The sequence below is a fragment of the Rana temporaria genome, chromosome 6, assembly GCF_905171775.1.
Source record: "Rana temporaria chromosome 6, aRanTem1.1, whole genome shotgun sequence".
Classification (NCBI taxonomy): domain Eukaryota; kingdom Metazoa; phylum Chordata; class Amphibia; order Anura; family Ranidae; genus Rana; species Rana temporaria.
The window spans coordinates 80286227-80300309 of record NC_053494.1 but is presented as its reverse complement, the minus strand read 5'-3'; the positions used below and the strand labels follow the sequence as shown (position 1 = coordinate 80300309).

Below are 14083 nucleotides of genomic sequence, written 5' to 3'. Positions count from 1 at the left end.
ACCCTATTGGACCACATGGGACAATAGAAATATTGACTGTTGTTCTAGGGTTGGAGTTCCCAGTGCAGTCGGTGCACTTTGTATTTTATATTTGGGACTTTTTTTCACTTCTGCTTTCTGATTTCTTGTTTGTATTATGGTTTGTTTTTTTCACTGTGGCCAGCCTTGAGCCTCAGAAAGGGCCATTTTCTTCCATGCAGGAATATTATGGTGCATTGAAGCTTAAGCTGACATCAAACGTTGGGGCGCACCTAAAGTATTGTGTTCACAGCACTATTTATGCTATATATATGTATTAAATTTCACATTTATATGTGTGTGTGTGTGTATATATATATATATATATATATATATATATATATATATATATATATATATATATATATATATATATATATATATATATATATATATATATATATATATATAAAATTTCTATTTGTATTTATTAATTTTGGTATTAGATTGATTCACATAAGTTTATTCACATAACATATCGGGCATATAGTTGTACCTGATATAATATATACATTTTTTTTTTTTTTTTTATATGGTTGTGCACTAATATAGTTCACAGTATATAAAGCATTCCCAGAGAGTTCTTTGGAGAGTTAGATCAGCGCAATAACATTTTCCTTTCACAGCAATTTACATTGTTGCAAGACATTATTTGCATGAAATGTTATGTGCACTCCTGGCAATAGTATGCCAATATTGTTGGCTACTAGTAGCACAATCTGTCTGTCTTCCCTATCCATTTTTTGTGCTGTGCTCTCAATCTTTTTTTTTTTTTTTTAATAGACTGAATCTTTATGCAAAGAAACATTGAGCAACAGCTCCTAAGGCATCTGGACTTTTCATGTACAAATTATATACTGTATTTAGCTTTTGACATAAATGATGTGTTCATTAGTACCCTAACAGTAGGTTCCCTATTGATTACAACAGAACAAAAAATACAGCGCACAGGGGTTTAGTGAATGTCACTTTATAGTCTAATTTTTTTTTTATAAAAAACACATATGCATGAATAATTGAAATAGCCGCAAATAGCACACAGCAAAATAGAACATTTAAAATCTAGTAAAAATAGTCCACAATACCTAAGCAGAAGTTCATGTGGTGATGGTAGAGTGGAAACACACACGCTTCGGGGAAGATGTTGAGAATGTGATCCAAATGGTGTGCAGTAGAAGTACTGGCGCTAGCGTCACTAAATGGATTCGCGTGCCAGGCTTTGTCAGACTTTGACAAAGCGTCCTGGCATGCGAAACATGTCAGTCACGGCTCACCACAATTACCTCTGATGCCCCCATATGTTTGCAGTAGTATACTGTGTTGTGCTGACACCCGGGGAATCCATTTAGTGACGCTAGCGCCAGTACTTCTACTGCTCGTTTTTTGCTCCCACCGATTGGCTCCTGGAGTCACCTGATGTTTGATGGACGGTGTCCGGACACCTCCTCCTCTCTCCCTGTGTGACTCAACAAGGCTTCCGTCTCCCCCTCCTCGCTTTCGTGTGACGCGGCCGTGTCACTGAACCGGCTTGGTGGTTCTCTTCCAGGACTTCCCCCGCCACTTGAGATCCTTGTTGCGAGGAGGCACTTCTTTTCCATCAGCCCCTGAGTCAGTGTGGTCTAACGGCAGTATCCTCCCTGCATGTAAACAGCGCCAACATCTGCTCCCAGCGTGGTTGTCATCTCTCCACTGACGGATCCCATCTTCCTGCATAGAGGCGTACAAGCGGCTGCTGTTGTTGAGGTATCGTATCACCTCTGCATACTAGCGTATGCACACCATTTGGATCACATTCTCAACATCTTCCCCGAAGCGTGTGTGTTTCCACTCTACCATCACCACATGAACTTCTGCTTATGTATTGTGGACTATTTTTACTAGATTTTAAATGTTCTATTTTGCTGTGTGCTATTTGCGGCTATTTCAATTATTCATGCATATGTGTTTTTTTATAAAAAAAAAATTTAGACTATAAAGTGACATTCACTAAACCCTTGTGTGCTGTATTTTTTGTTCTTTTGCTTTTTGCCCATGTCTCCTTAGTGGTTGACAGCTGCACGGGTGTTTTTTTTTTTTCTTTGTGAAACTTTTTAATCACACAGAACACTGTGGATTACCGTTTCTATGGTGTAGCGCTACCAGTGGGAGTTTTTTTGTATCCCTATTGATTACACATAGTACAACACAGCCAATTATTTTAGCCCATTTCTCTATTAAGCCCATAGAACACCCAATGTTCATTTTAGCATTCATATGAAAAACTCATTCACAGTATGCCTTTTGTAGATATTGCAACCCCTTGAGATATTGCTGAAAGAGACCATCAACACAAATAAAACAAATTGTCCTTTTGTGGTCGCCATTTGTTGCCTAATTTATGTGATTATGTGCATACACCTCAATCATTGTAGTAGTATGGACATATACATATCTAGATCTGAGAGATCTTACACAAGAGGTAGTTCCATCTTCAATACATATTCATTGATAGGGTTACATAATATATACAAATTACACACCAGACAATATTTACAACACAATGTACAGTGTAGGTCCCCTGGCTTACATGATATTTAAAAAATACCCACAAGAACCATATTTACAATACAATATACAATGCAAATATAGCGTTCAATTACCTGTTAACTTAAGGTCAACTCATGGTGACTGCTGTCTGTTCCCACACCAAAGAGGGACTTGGCTTGGTCACAAAGCATTTTATCCCCCCTCCTTTCTGTACTGTAGCTAATATAATTCTCCCTAATTGGTCACTGTACCTAGTAAATGTCTATTGGGCACAGCCTGATTGGATGCGTCAAAGAAGGCTGTTGTTTATTACCCAGGTGAGATGTGATCAGGGAAAACAAAAGGCCAACCTTTGAAGTTAAACTAATTACTGTAACACCAACACAACACTCAATACTTTAAATATATTTCCTTCTAACTGAATATATATTTCTCCAGTCATCTTCCAGGACGGCACACCTAAGATGACGGTCCCACTTGACAGGAAACACAATCAACAACAGTTTAAAAGGCCCCACCCTTCCCTCTGTCCCTCAGTTATTGATTGTGTTTCCCACAGGATGTCAGCGAAACAATTTGTTATTTTTTTCTAAAGAGACTAAGGTCTGGGACCAAGGTCTTCCCCCCTGGGATCTTGACCAAAGGCAGTCAGTGGAGGCTGCAGTGTCAGATAAAAAAGCTTTAGCTTTACCTCAGGGGGGCCCCCCTTCTATATTATTCTCAGGGAGTGAAGACAAGCCCTACGGTGGGTACAGTATCCCTGAGAATACTGGGGGTGTTTGACACAGTGGGCTGTCTACATCCCCAGGGACCATCCATCCCACTCTCTCCTCCTACCTGACAGTGGTGGATGGCGAGGAGGAGCCGCTCAAGATGTCCCCTATTCTGTGGATCTCTGGAAGTTTCAGATGCTGGCACAGAGGTAAAAGCTTCCCCTCGTCCTGTACTCCCTATTGCGCATGTCCGGAAGTGTCCGACGGCGCGGCTTGTCGGCGTCACTTCCGCTGCGCCCGGGCTACAATAAAATGGCGGCGAGTGGTGTCTCACGCTCAGAGCGGTAAACGGAGCTGGGGTCCACAGTCGAACGTTCCCTCCATCTTGCACAAGCGATCCTTCCCTACGGTGGGCAAGCAGCATGGACAAGGAGGACGGACCGATACCAGCTTCTAAAGTCGCCACAGGGGGTGAGTGACTCGGCTGATGGGGGGGGGGAGTGATTTTTTTGGAGTGGTCCTAATAACACTATCCCCCACAGGTATAGCCATGGCTAACAGGTCTTTTTCTTTTAATGTTTGTTTCAGAGATTGAAAGCCCTGCCGAGGAGACCCCCAACAGGTCTAAAAGCAAAACCTCAGGCAACTCTAAACACTGTGGTTATTGTGGGGATAAACTCCCACAAGACTATGTGAAACCCTTCTGCTCTAAGTGTATATTCAAATTAGCAAGCAAGGAGACAGCGCAAACAATGGAGTGCAGAGTGCTGCAGGCTGAAATGCTGGCTACGCTTCAATCCTTCAAAGCCTCGGTAGCTAGCAGGGGAGTAGCTTCCGTAGGTAGGGAAAGCTCCCCCTCCCTAGTAGAGACTCAGACTAATGTTACGGAGGAGTTTTGGGGACCACCACTAACCTACTCGGACGTAGAGTTAGAGCTCTCGGATCAGAGTTCCAGAGAGTAAGGGGAGGATTCTGACCACAGTGGTCTGGAGGATACTAAGCCTGGGGGTCATCTCTTTTCAGCAGAGGATATGGAGGATCACCTCAAAGCTATCTATACTTCTGAGGACATCCAATTACACCCCCCCCCCTTCTTTAAGTCTCAGTACGAGACAAGCTTTACAGGGGACTCTGTAAATCCCAAATGAATTCCTTCCCTGTGCACCAATCTCTTAAAGACATTATTCTAAGAGAATGGGAGGATCCTGAGCGTAAGTTTACCACAGTGTCTGGATTCTTCCTTGGTTTAGAGTCTCCAAACACTCGGATCTATCCTTCGAGGAATGCGGTAACATTCGGGATCCGATGGATAAAAAATCTGAAACTTTGCTACGCAGGGCGTGGGATGCCAATGCAGCTGCTATGGCCCATGCATTGGCCTCTGCATGTGTTGCTATAAATGCGGATGCATGGCTCTGCAGACTAATGGACCACGTAGCACAGGACAGTAAAGCCAAAGAGGTTTTAGACTCTCTGGAAGTGGTCGGTAAGGCAGTTGCCTACCTAGCAGATGCTGATGTGGAAACGGTCAGAACCACTGCCAAATCAGCAGCTCTTTTGAATTCCGCCAGAAGAGCCCTTTGGGTAAAGACATGGGATGGAGATTTTACGTCTAAGTCTCGCCTTTGCGGGATTCCCTTTGAGGGATCCCTGCTCTTTGATGCTGATTTGGAGCAGGTACTGTCTCGTTCCACAGAGAAAGGAAAGAAGTTTCCTGCCAAATCCAATAAAGATAAAGGGAAAAAAAATTGTGGCCCCCCCTTCAAAAAAAGTTTTCAGGGAAAGGAGGCAAAGAAAAGGTGGGGATTTGGAAAACGCAAGGGAAAAGGTGGGATCCTTTTTTCCGCAGCTACTTCTTCCAACAAATAAACCAAGTAACGCCAGCATAAAAGTTGGCAGAAGGCTCTCGTGGTTTCTCCTCCAGTGGGAAAATATCACACAGAGTCCTTATATTCTAAATTTGATAAAGGAGGGGTACAAGTTAGATTCCTGTCTCCCCCTCCACCAAACTTTATCTTGACTCATCTCCCCAAAGACCCATTAAAAGCAAGGGGCTTACTGGAGAGTGTCCGGGAACTAGCGGAACAGCAGGTCATCATTCCTGTTCCAGTAGATTAAATTTGCCAGGGGTTTTACTCCTACATATTTGTGGTGCCAAAACCATCCGAAAAATTCCGGCTGATTATAAATCTACGAAAACTAAACCAACACCTGGCTTACAAAAAATTCAGGATGGAAAGCATTTACACGGTCAGACACCTCCAAGAAGGAGTCTTTATGACAACTTTGGACCTAAATGATGCTTACCTGCATGTTCCCATTTCCCCGAAACATCAGCAGTTCCTGAGGTTTGCAGTACAGACGAAACAGGGCGTCCGACATTGGCAGTTCAAGGCTCTCCCCTTTGGCCTAGCGGCCAGTCCAAGAATTTTTACCTAGGTTCTGGCCGAGGTGGTGTCATTCCTACACCTCCAGGGGATAGCCTTGATCCCATACCTGGACGATATGTTGATTTTCAGTCTGGCCCTGGAACAACTCCAGGCAGACCGAGACAGATTCCTGTCCACACAAGTCTCTGGGGTGGCTTATCAGCAAATATAAATCATCCCTAGACCCTGCACAGTCCAAGGTGTTTCTAGGGTACCGGGTGGACTCAGTGAACCAAAGGATCTTTCTACCATAAGAAAAAATCTCGAAGGTGCTAAGAGCAGTCTCTGCCTTGCTTGGTACCAAAAAGGTCTCCCTAAGGACCATGATGAGAGTGTTGGGACTCATGTCATCCTGCATCCCAGCGGTTCACTGGGCCCAATTCCATTCCCGGAAACTCTAGAGATTCCTTCTTTCCTCCTGGGACGGGAGCAGAGAATCCCTGAACTTAACAGTGTCCCTCTCAGTAGAGGCAAGGAACTCCCTAGACTGGTGGCTGAGCGCAGACAACCTGTCAGGAGGGCGCTCCTGGACCCAACAGAATCCATTGATTCTGACCACAGGCGCAAGCGCCTGGGGCTGGGGAGCACATATAGGAGATCTCTTTGCCCAGGAACCTTGGGACCGGGAACAGAGCAAAGCCTCCTCCAATTTCAGGGAGCTATTAGCGGTCGGGAAAGCCCTAAACTTCTTCAAGCATCAGGTCCTAGGAAGAGAAGTACAAATTCTTTCGGACAATGCATTAGCTGTGTCCTACCTAAATCATCAAGGGGGAACAAGGTCCAGTAGGCTGATGAAACTGACCCAGGAGATCCTGGGGGACATGGAGAAAATGATTCTCTCAGTTTCGGCGGTACATGTAAAAGGGTCCCTAAAAATTCAGGCACACTTCCTCAGCAGGCAGCCCATTCATCAGGGAGAGTGGGAGCTAAACAACAAGCTTTTCTTTCTGGTAAGCCTACACTTTGGCAGACCAGAAATAGACTTATTTGCCTGCAAAAAGAACAGGACGGTCCACAAGTACTTCTTCCTCACCAGAGAACAAGACGCCTATGGGATAGATGCCCTGGCACAGAAATGGGAGTTCACCCTAACTTATGCCTTTCCTCCTCTGGCTCTCATCCCCAGTGTTCTACAGAAGCTATCCAGGTCAAAGGGATACCTTATCCTGATCGCACCCTGGTGGCCGAAGCGGGCTTGGTTCCCCACACTGAGAAGGTGGTCGATGGCTCCTCCGTTAAATCTCCCGTCCAGACGCAATCTCCTGTCCCAGAGACCAGTGTTACATCCCGATCAGGGTTTCCTTTCCCTGACGGCATGGTATTTGAGAGGGAGATCCTCAGGCTCAGGGGGTGCTCGGAAAAAGTGATTGACACACTCTTGCAGAGTAGGAAGCCAGTCACCAGAAAAATGTGTGCTAAGGTTTGGAAGGTCTTCTCTCGTTGGGCCTGGATTTCCTTCAAGGAGTTGATCAGGGCTTAGCAGTGAGTACACTTGGGGTCCAGGTGGCAGCCTTGTCAGTATTTTTTGACCAAAGGCTAGCCCTGAACCCACTGGTAAAAAAGGTTTTTGAAAGCCAGGGAAAGGGTAACCCCGGTAAAGACGATCAGGTTTACACCTTGGGATTTATCCCTGGTACTATTTGCTCTAACCAAAGAGCCTTTTGAGCCAGTGGCTCAAATTTCTGTTAAATTCCTTTTACTTAAGATGGCCTTTCTTTTAGCAATCACGGCAGCCAGAAGGGTTAGTGATTTTCAAGCTCTGACTATAAAAGAGCCTTTTTTGGGTTATCTTTTTGGGTTATCCTCAGACAGGACCCGTTATATTTACCAAAAGTGACCTCGGATTTCCACAGGTCACAGGAGATTGTCCTCCCCTCCTTTTGTCAGAACCCAAAAAATTACAAGGAGGCAAGGTTTCATTTATTAGATGTTAGAAGGTGTCTTCTAACCTATTTAGATAGAGTGAGTTTAGAAGATCAAATCATTTGTTGATTAATTTTTCCGGTCAAAAGAAAGGGCTTCAAGCCTCTAAACTTACGATAGCCAGGTGGATTAACAGACTATCGCAGTAGCTTATGAACAGTCAGGGAAACCTGTTCCAGAGCACATTAAAGCTCATTCAACCAGATCTCTGGCGACCTCCTGGGCAGAGAAGTCAGGCGCTTCAATTGATCAGATCTGCAAAGCAGCAACTTTGGACAAGCCAAAATACATTTCTGAGGCACTACAGAGTGGAGCTGTTGTCCCCTCAGGACTTGGCATTCGGCAGGAAGGTCCTACAGGCGGTGATCCCACCCTAAGGTAGGCCTGAACTTCTTGCTTATCATCTCAGGTATGCCATCCTGGAAGATGACTGGAGAAAAGTACCAGTTACACTTACCGGTAACAGATTTTCTAGGAAATCTTCCAGGACGGCAGGCCTACTTCCCACTAGAGTTGCCACCTCATCCCTTTAAAAAGGAACACATATGAATTACACAGGTTCTGAGGTTAATTTAATGCAGGTAAGGCACCAAATGAGTCTAATTACCACCTTAATTAGCCACAGAACCTGTGTAATTAATATGTGTTCCTTTTTAAAGGGATGAGGTGGCAAACCCTACTTCCCACCCTTTAATGTTGGTGATGTTTTTATTCACAGAAGGTACCCTCTGACAACCGTGTGGGTCTATACTTTGCCATAACTGAGGGACAGAGGGAAGGGTGGGGCCTTTTAAACTCTTGTTGATTGTGTTTCCTGTCAGGTGGGACCGTCATCTCGGGTGTGCCGTCCTGGAAGATTTCCTAGAAAATCGGTTACCGGTAAGTGTAACTGGTACTTTTCTAATTGCAATATTATTTACAGCTGTTAATGTAGATTTCACATAAACCCGTTATGTAATATCCCCTTGCTTCGGAATATATATTATATGTACGTGAAACTGTGTCATGCTCTCAGGGTGCAGGGCAGAAATTCTACTTAACAGATTGAAGTCTCCACATTCCTTAATGATATTTTTTCAACATCTATTAAGAAAGGGATCATCTCTAGGATATATGCTTTCTTAAGCCCCATACACACCATCAGATTATCTGCAGATTTTTGTCTTCAGATTTACCAAAACCATGTAGTACAAGGGCCTGCCTGATTGCATACAAATTGAAACTCTTAAGGTTTGACCTCATATTATATGGTTTTGGTAAATCTGAAGACAAAAATATGCAGATAATCTAATGGTGTGTATGGGGCTTATCTGTCCAATGTTCAGGCCCCAAACATGTTGTAGAGAAAAATGGGAGGTAGATGTTGGACCTATAGATGGGGACACCTGGGAACACATTTTGGCAACTGGCCCCCTGGTGTCAGTGTCAGCAGTACATACATTATCTCACCTTTTTAACCTTCACCATGCATACCGCACACCGGTACAACTACATAAGTGGGGTAAGCAGGACTCTCCCATATGCCTGAAGTGTCAGATACATCAAGGACATCTCATTCATATGCAATCAGGTTCCCCAAACTGGTGACATACTGGCCAGAATGTTATCCAGTCGATTAATAATATATATCGGGTTCAACTTGACATTTACCCAGTTGCGTGCATTTTGGGTGGATCGATGGAAGACCCTCCCCCCCACCTACTTATGTAGAACATGTCGGATTACTTTATTTAGCTAGAAAGCTGATAGCAAGATTCTGGTTACCCCCACACACACACACACACCTACCTGTCGGCAGGGAAACCATATACTAATACGGGAAATGCATATGTACCTTCACAGGCATACCCCTCATAAATTTCAAAAACAATATGGCAGGAGTGGCTCCCTCTCAGCTTATACTTGCCAGACTACTTCAAACTTGTGAATCCCATATGTTAATATGCATAGTGTTTCAGATGGCAGCAAGCAGATTTGTTACATTATATACTATGTTGGGATGGGCTGTGTACACTGCAAGGGTTTTGGATTTTTGTTTTCATTTTTTTTTTTTTTTTTTTATTGTATCATTACTAGAGAATAAAATACCACTGTTTGAATAGTGTGGACTCTCTTGCAAACACATACATACTTTATGTAGAGTAAAACAAAACTTTGATTATCTACTAACTGAATATAAAGTCTATACTTTAATGTTTGTACCTTTATATTTTCTTGTACAATAACATCTTGGTTTTTTTTTTTTTTTTTTTTTTTTTGAGGTGGGGGGAAGGGCGAAGGAGGGTAGGTAGAGATCATGAACGATTACCACTGCATGAGTGGACCACATCCTGTGTGAGAACCTTGGGAAAGGGGGAGCTCTGTCGCTGGACACATGGCTGGTCTATGCCATTAGGGCCATCTTAAACAAGTTTCTCTTTAAAAATCTTTTTTTTGTTGTAGAACTGATGAGATTATGCACAGATAGGACACAAAGGGGTTGATTTACTAAAACTGTAAATTGCAAAATCGGGGTCCAGCTGTGCATGGTTAGCCGATCAACTTCTAACTTCAGCTTATTCAATTAAGCGTTGACAAAAAACCTGGAAGCTGATTGGTTTCTATGCATAGCTGCACCAGATTTTGCACACTTCAATTTTAGTAAATCTCCCCCAAAGTATACATAAAGATCAGGTTATCCAAATGCTATCAGTTCAGAGTCATGGCAGATAAACATGTAGGATGAAGAAAATGGTGCAGAGCCTCCAAAACATAACATAATAGACTTCAGTGGGACCAACATTAGAACAAAGAATCCAAGAGTGAAGGACATGGGTTAGGCAAAAACAAAACCTCATAAGAACAAATTCCAGTAGTTTAAAATAAAGAATAGTGAGGAAAAGGAAAGGGTAGAAAGAGAGAGGTTGGCCACTGCAAGCAGGCCTAGGTCTCAAGCCATAGCAATCAGATTAGGTAAGGGGTCCGCGTTCAAAGGGGGACTCATCAAAACCAGGTTGGAGAAAGTGATCCACCCAAGGTTGCCATATTTTAAGACATTTGGGGATTTTATGCTGTACAGGTTCCTTGGTTTTCTCATGATTTTTCTCTGCTTAGAGGTTTTTATATCTAAGGCACTTAATAGACATATACATATATTTTTATTTCCTCTCTTTAAGGTGGGCATGGAAGTGGTTCCACACCTCAAGGATAATTTGAATCAGAATGTTTTTGACTTCTTATTAACCTTTAAGCAGGTAAGGCTTATTTAATATCACAATCGAGCAAAGTGCAGCAACACATAGAAAACCATCAGAATATATTTGTCTGCTGTAAACTGAAGACATTTAGGTTTCTAACTTCATGGTGTCATGGCAATTGCAATTCAAACAGGATAGTCTTTCATTCTTGAACACTTCCTAACATGTTCTTAGACAATCAACATCTCCTCCTATGACACATTTTGTTGTTGATTCTGTCGATTAATTCCAACCCACTGAAAATCTGATCATTTGTCCACTTCCAAGGAATAGATAGCCTAGAACATTGAAAAACAGATGGCTTAGAAAAAATATATTTATCAACATGGGGTTGCCCTGAAAAGTTTGAAAAAAAGTGGGAGTGGCTGTTTATTAAAAGTAAGCAGCTATAGTTTTTGCATCTGCTGACTTTTCACTTCAGAGACTGGAACTTCACTTTAAGGATGTGGAACTTATGCAATCTCTTACAACACACCTTACTGATGCAGTGGACAGACATAATGAGATTTTGGAGTCTTGGTACTCACAGGAGGACCTCTTGTGCCAAGTCCCTTTACACCTAACCTTTTGACTAGTGGCAAATGTCCCTGGGAGTGGGGAGTTCTTTTTCCCTTTTTTTTTTTTTTTTTTTTTTATTACTTCCTCCTCTTTTCTTCCTTCTCACTTTTTTGTCTCCCTTTCGTTATGTTTGTTTGTTTATGATAATGTTTTGTCGGGCATTCTAGGAGGAGACAGTTTAATTTTTGGAGCAAGGAATGCTCTCTTGTTATCCATTTTGGGCATTCTCTGTAGATCAATATACCTGATATTGGACCTATGGCTTATAAGAGCTGTGCCTTATTACATTGTTGCACTGTTTAAGTGCTTGCTGAATAATATTGATTCATTGATATATTTGAGTCTTAGATTACCTGTGATGCATGTTTGTTAACTTTTGAGGGGGGACAACAATGTTAATTATAAAATTTCTGGAGAGTGAGTCCATAGCTATCATCGGATCCATGACTGAAAAAAAGGTTGAGAGTCTTTTCTTTGCTAAATTTGCTCTAACACTGTTGTGCTTGTATCCACCTATTTCAGATTCACAGTGATGTTGTGCAGAATCAGTTGGTAATTCAAACTGTGGAGATTCCTATATACCTCACACTGTACTCTCCTGCTATAGATTGGATGCTGAGGTGCATTTCTTATCATGCACCCGAGGTAAAAATTGTATTTTTCTAAATTATGCATGCTTTGGTGTAATTTTATACATAAACAAAAATATATGGATGCAATACATGCACTTATTGTAATTACAAAGTAAGAGTGTATACTAGATTTCAAAACTTGTTATATTTACTGTACAATTGTATAGTCCCTTTCCTGTATGGTACATGCAAAAAAACTGTAATTTATAGAGTAGTGAACGATGAGCAATTTCTATAAAGTATACTTACCCTAACAACTCCAAAAAATAAATAAGAACTGTCATTGCTGACCTCCTTTTGAAAATGCAAGTTGCCTAGGAGCAACTACATGTTGCTCAACACTAGGCTTTAGTGGACATGCATAAATACATTTCTGACATGCAACATAATATATTAACAAAAATCTTTCAGAAAAGCTATACATTTGTATAACTAAAAACAAACATTTTTTTTTTTCTCTTCCGTTCATGAACACACACACAGCAGCAACTTTGACAAAGTGGGTATTAGCCTTCATTTAGGAGTGATTAGGCAGAAAACTTGTTAGAAAGTGTTAAACACATCAAACATTATACAGTACCGCCCAGGGGGCGGTCCCTCGGGGTACAACCCCCTCTCCCTGCATCTCACATCTGTTTTTTTCTGCCTAGTATAGGAGAAGGACATGGCTCCCTTTTGGGTCCACGTTCCTGGAGTTTTTTCTGCTTTGTGTTCCTGTGATCTTCTATCAGCTGCCAACCGGGTGACCATCTGTATCCCAGATCCTTGTAGTCTCCCCAGTTTTGGCCAGCGAGCATGTGCCGACCTTAGCTACGCACTGGGTCATCCACAACATGTCCTGTCACTCTACGGGGGGCCAGTGAGCTACACGCTCCAGGGCACACATATGACCGGTCTATATGGCCGAGTCACAGCGTGCCGGGCCAACAGTCACCTCTGTAACCACATGGAAGATGGTCTGTCTGGGATGCTTCCAGCATAATCCTCGCAGGACGGGTAAGTAGTAGTCCCCTGATCCCACAGGAGGACATATCTGGGCATTCTCAGGGAGGTTGAGTAGGGGGTTTCACCCTTCCTTTCTTCTCTCCCTTCCTTTCCTCCTCTCTGGGCTCTGAGAGCTAGGCTAGCTGCAGGGGGCCGGGGTTCTATCTGGGGGAGGGGGGGCTCCATCTGGGGTGGGGAACTGCGCTGCGGGTCCGCTTCCTGAGGTGCAAGTGGACTGCCATTATTTAGTATTGCTTTTACATAGCTGTGTGTTCCCCCTCCAATGCGGTCAACAGCCACTTTGCCAGCGGTCATTTTCTTGTGGTTTACACCATTTTACAGTACGGCCACTCGGCGACCATTTGTTTGTATTTTTTTGTAGATAAAGATCCCAAACTTTGATCTCAAATCCCTCAGGAATCCTATAGGGATCCTGATGGGTAGGATCTGTAAGAGATATAATAGTGGGGCGTGGCCAGGCAGCGGATGTAGCCGGACGCAACCTAGGCGAGCTCCGCCGAAAATCCTTGCTTCTATCCTGAAAAAGGCAACCTTACTTATCCCTGAGCACACCGGAGGAATCCTCAACACCCGAGGAACACATACTTACCTCTCCCGGCGAAATCGTCCCACGATGTCACACGGCAGGCGCCAAACAGTGAATAAGCCGGCGGAAGCGATGGCACAACATGGCGCGCATGCAGGCCGCAGCGCGAAAGAGAAGCACCGCGAGGCGGCCGAGAAGTTGTTCTCCCAGCCACTGCTAACGGAACCCGTGGCATCCTCCAGCTCTCCGGATGATTCGGCAGGCGGCGGGTCGGAAACGGACGACACTGTCCCCCTGGAAGAAGCGGTTCAGGCCGGACTCACGTGGGACACAGTGAGTACTCCAAACCAGGCTCCAACTAGGCCGCAGGGCCGGGAAAGCCCTGTAGTTGAAGGGGAACCCACATTAAGAGACATATTCACTGCAGTAACATCATGCAATGTGTCCCTAGCGGCATTAACCACGGAGGTGAAGGGGATGAAGTCTGAAATTTCATTCCTCAGGCAAGATGCCCAAA

The 14083-nt window shown here is 43.5% G+C and overlaps 1 protein-coding gene across 5 annotated transcripts in view; it reads left to right on the top strand.

The window, feature by feature from the left end:
* VPS35L (VPS35 endosomal protein sorting factor like) overlaps window positions 1–14083 on the top strand; it is a 1107598-nt gene that overhangs the window by 503376 nt on the left and 590139 nt on the right. For all 5 annotated transcript variants that reach the window (XM_040358550.1, XM_040358549.1, XM_040358548.1 and 2 more), the window contains exons 13-14: window positions 10765–10842; window positions 11926–12048. In XM_040358550.1, the coding sequence (XP_040214484.1) occupies window positions 10765–10842; window positions 11926–12048 (201 nt within the window). The remainder of the gene's footprint in view (window positions 1–10764; window positions 10843–11925; window positions 12049–14083) is intronic.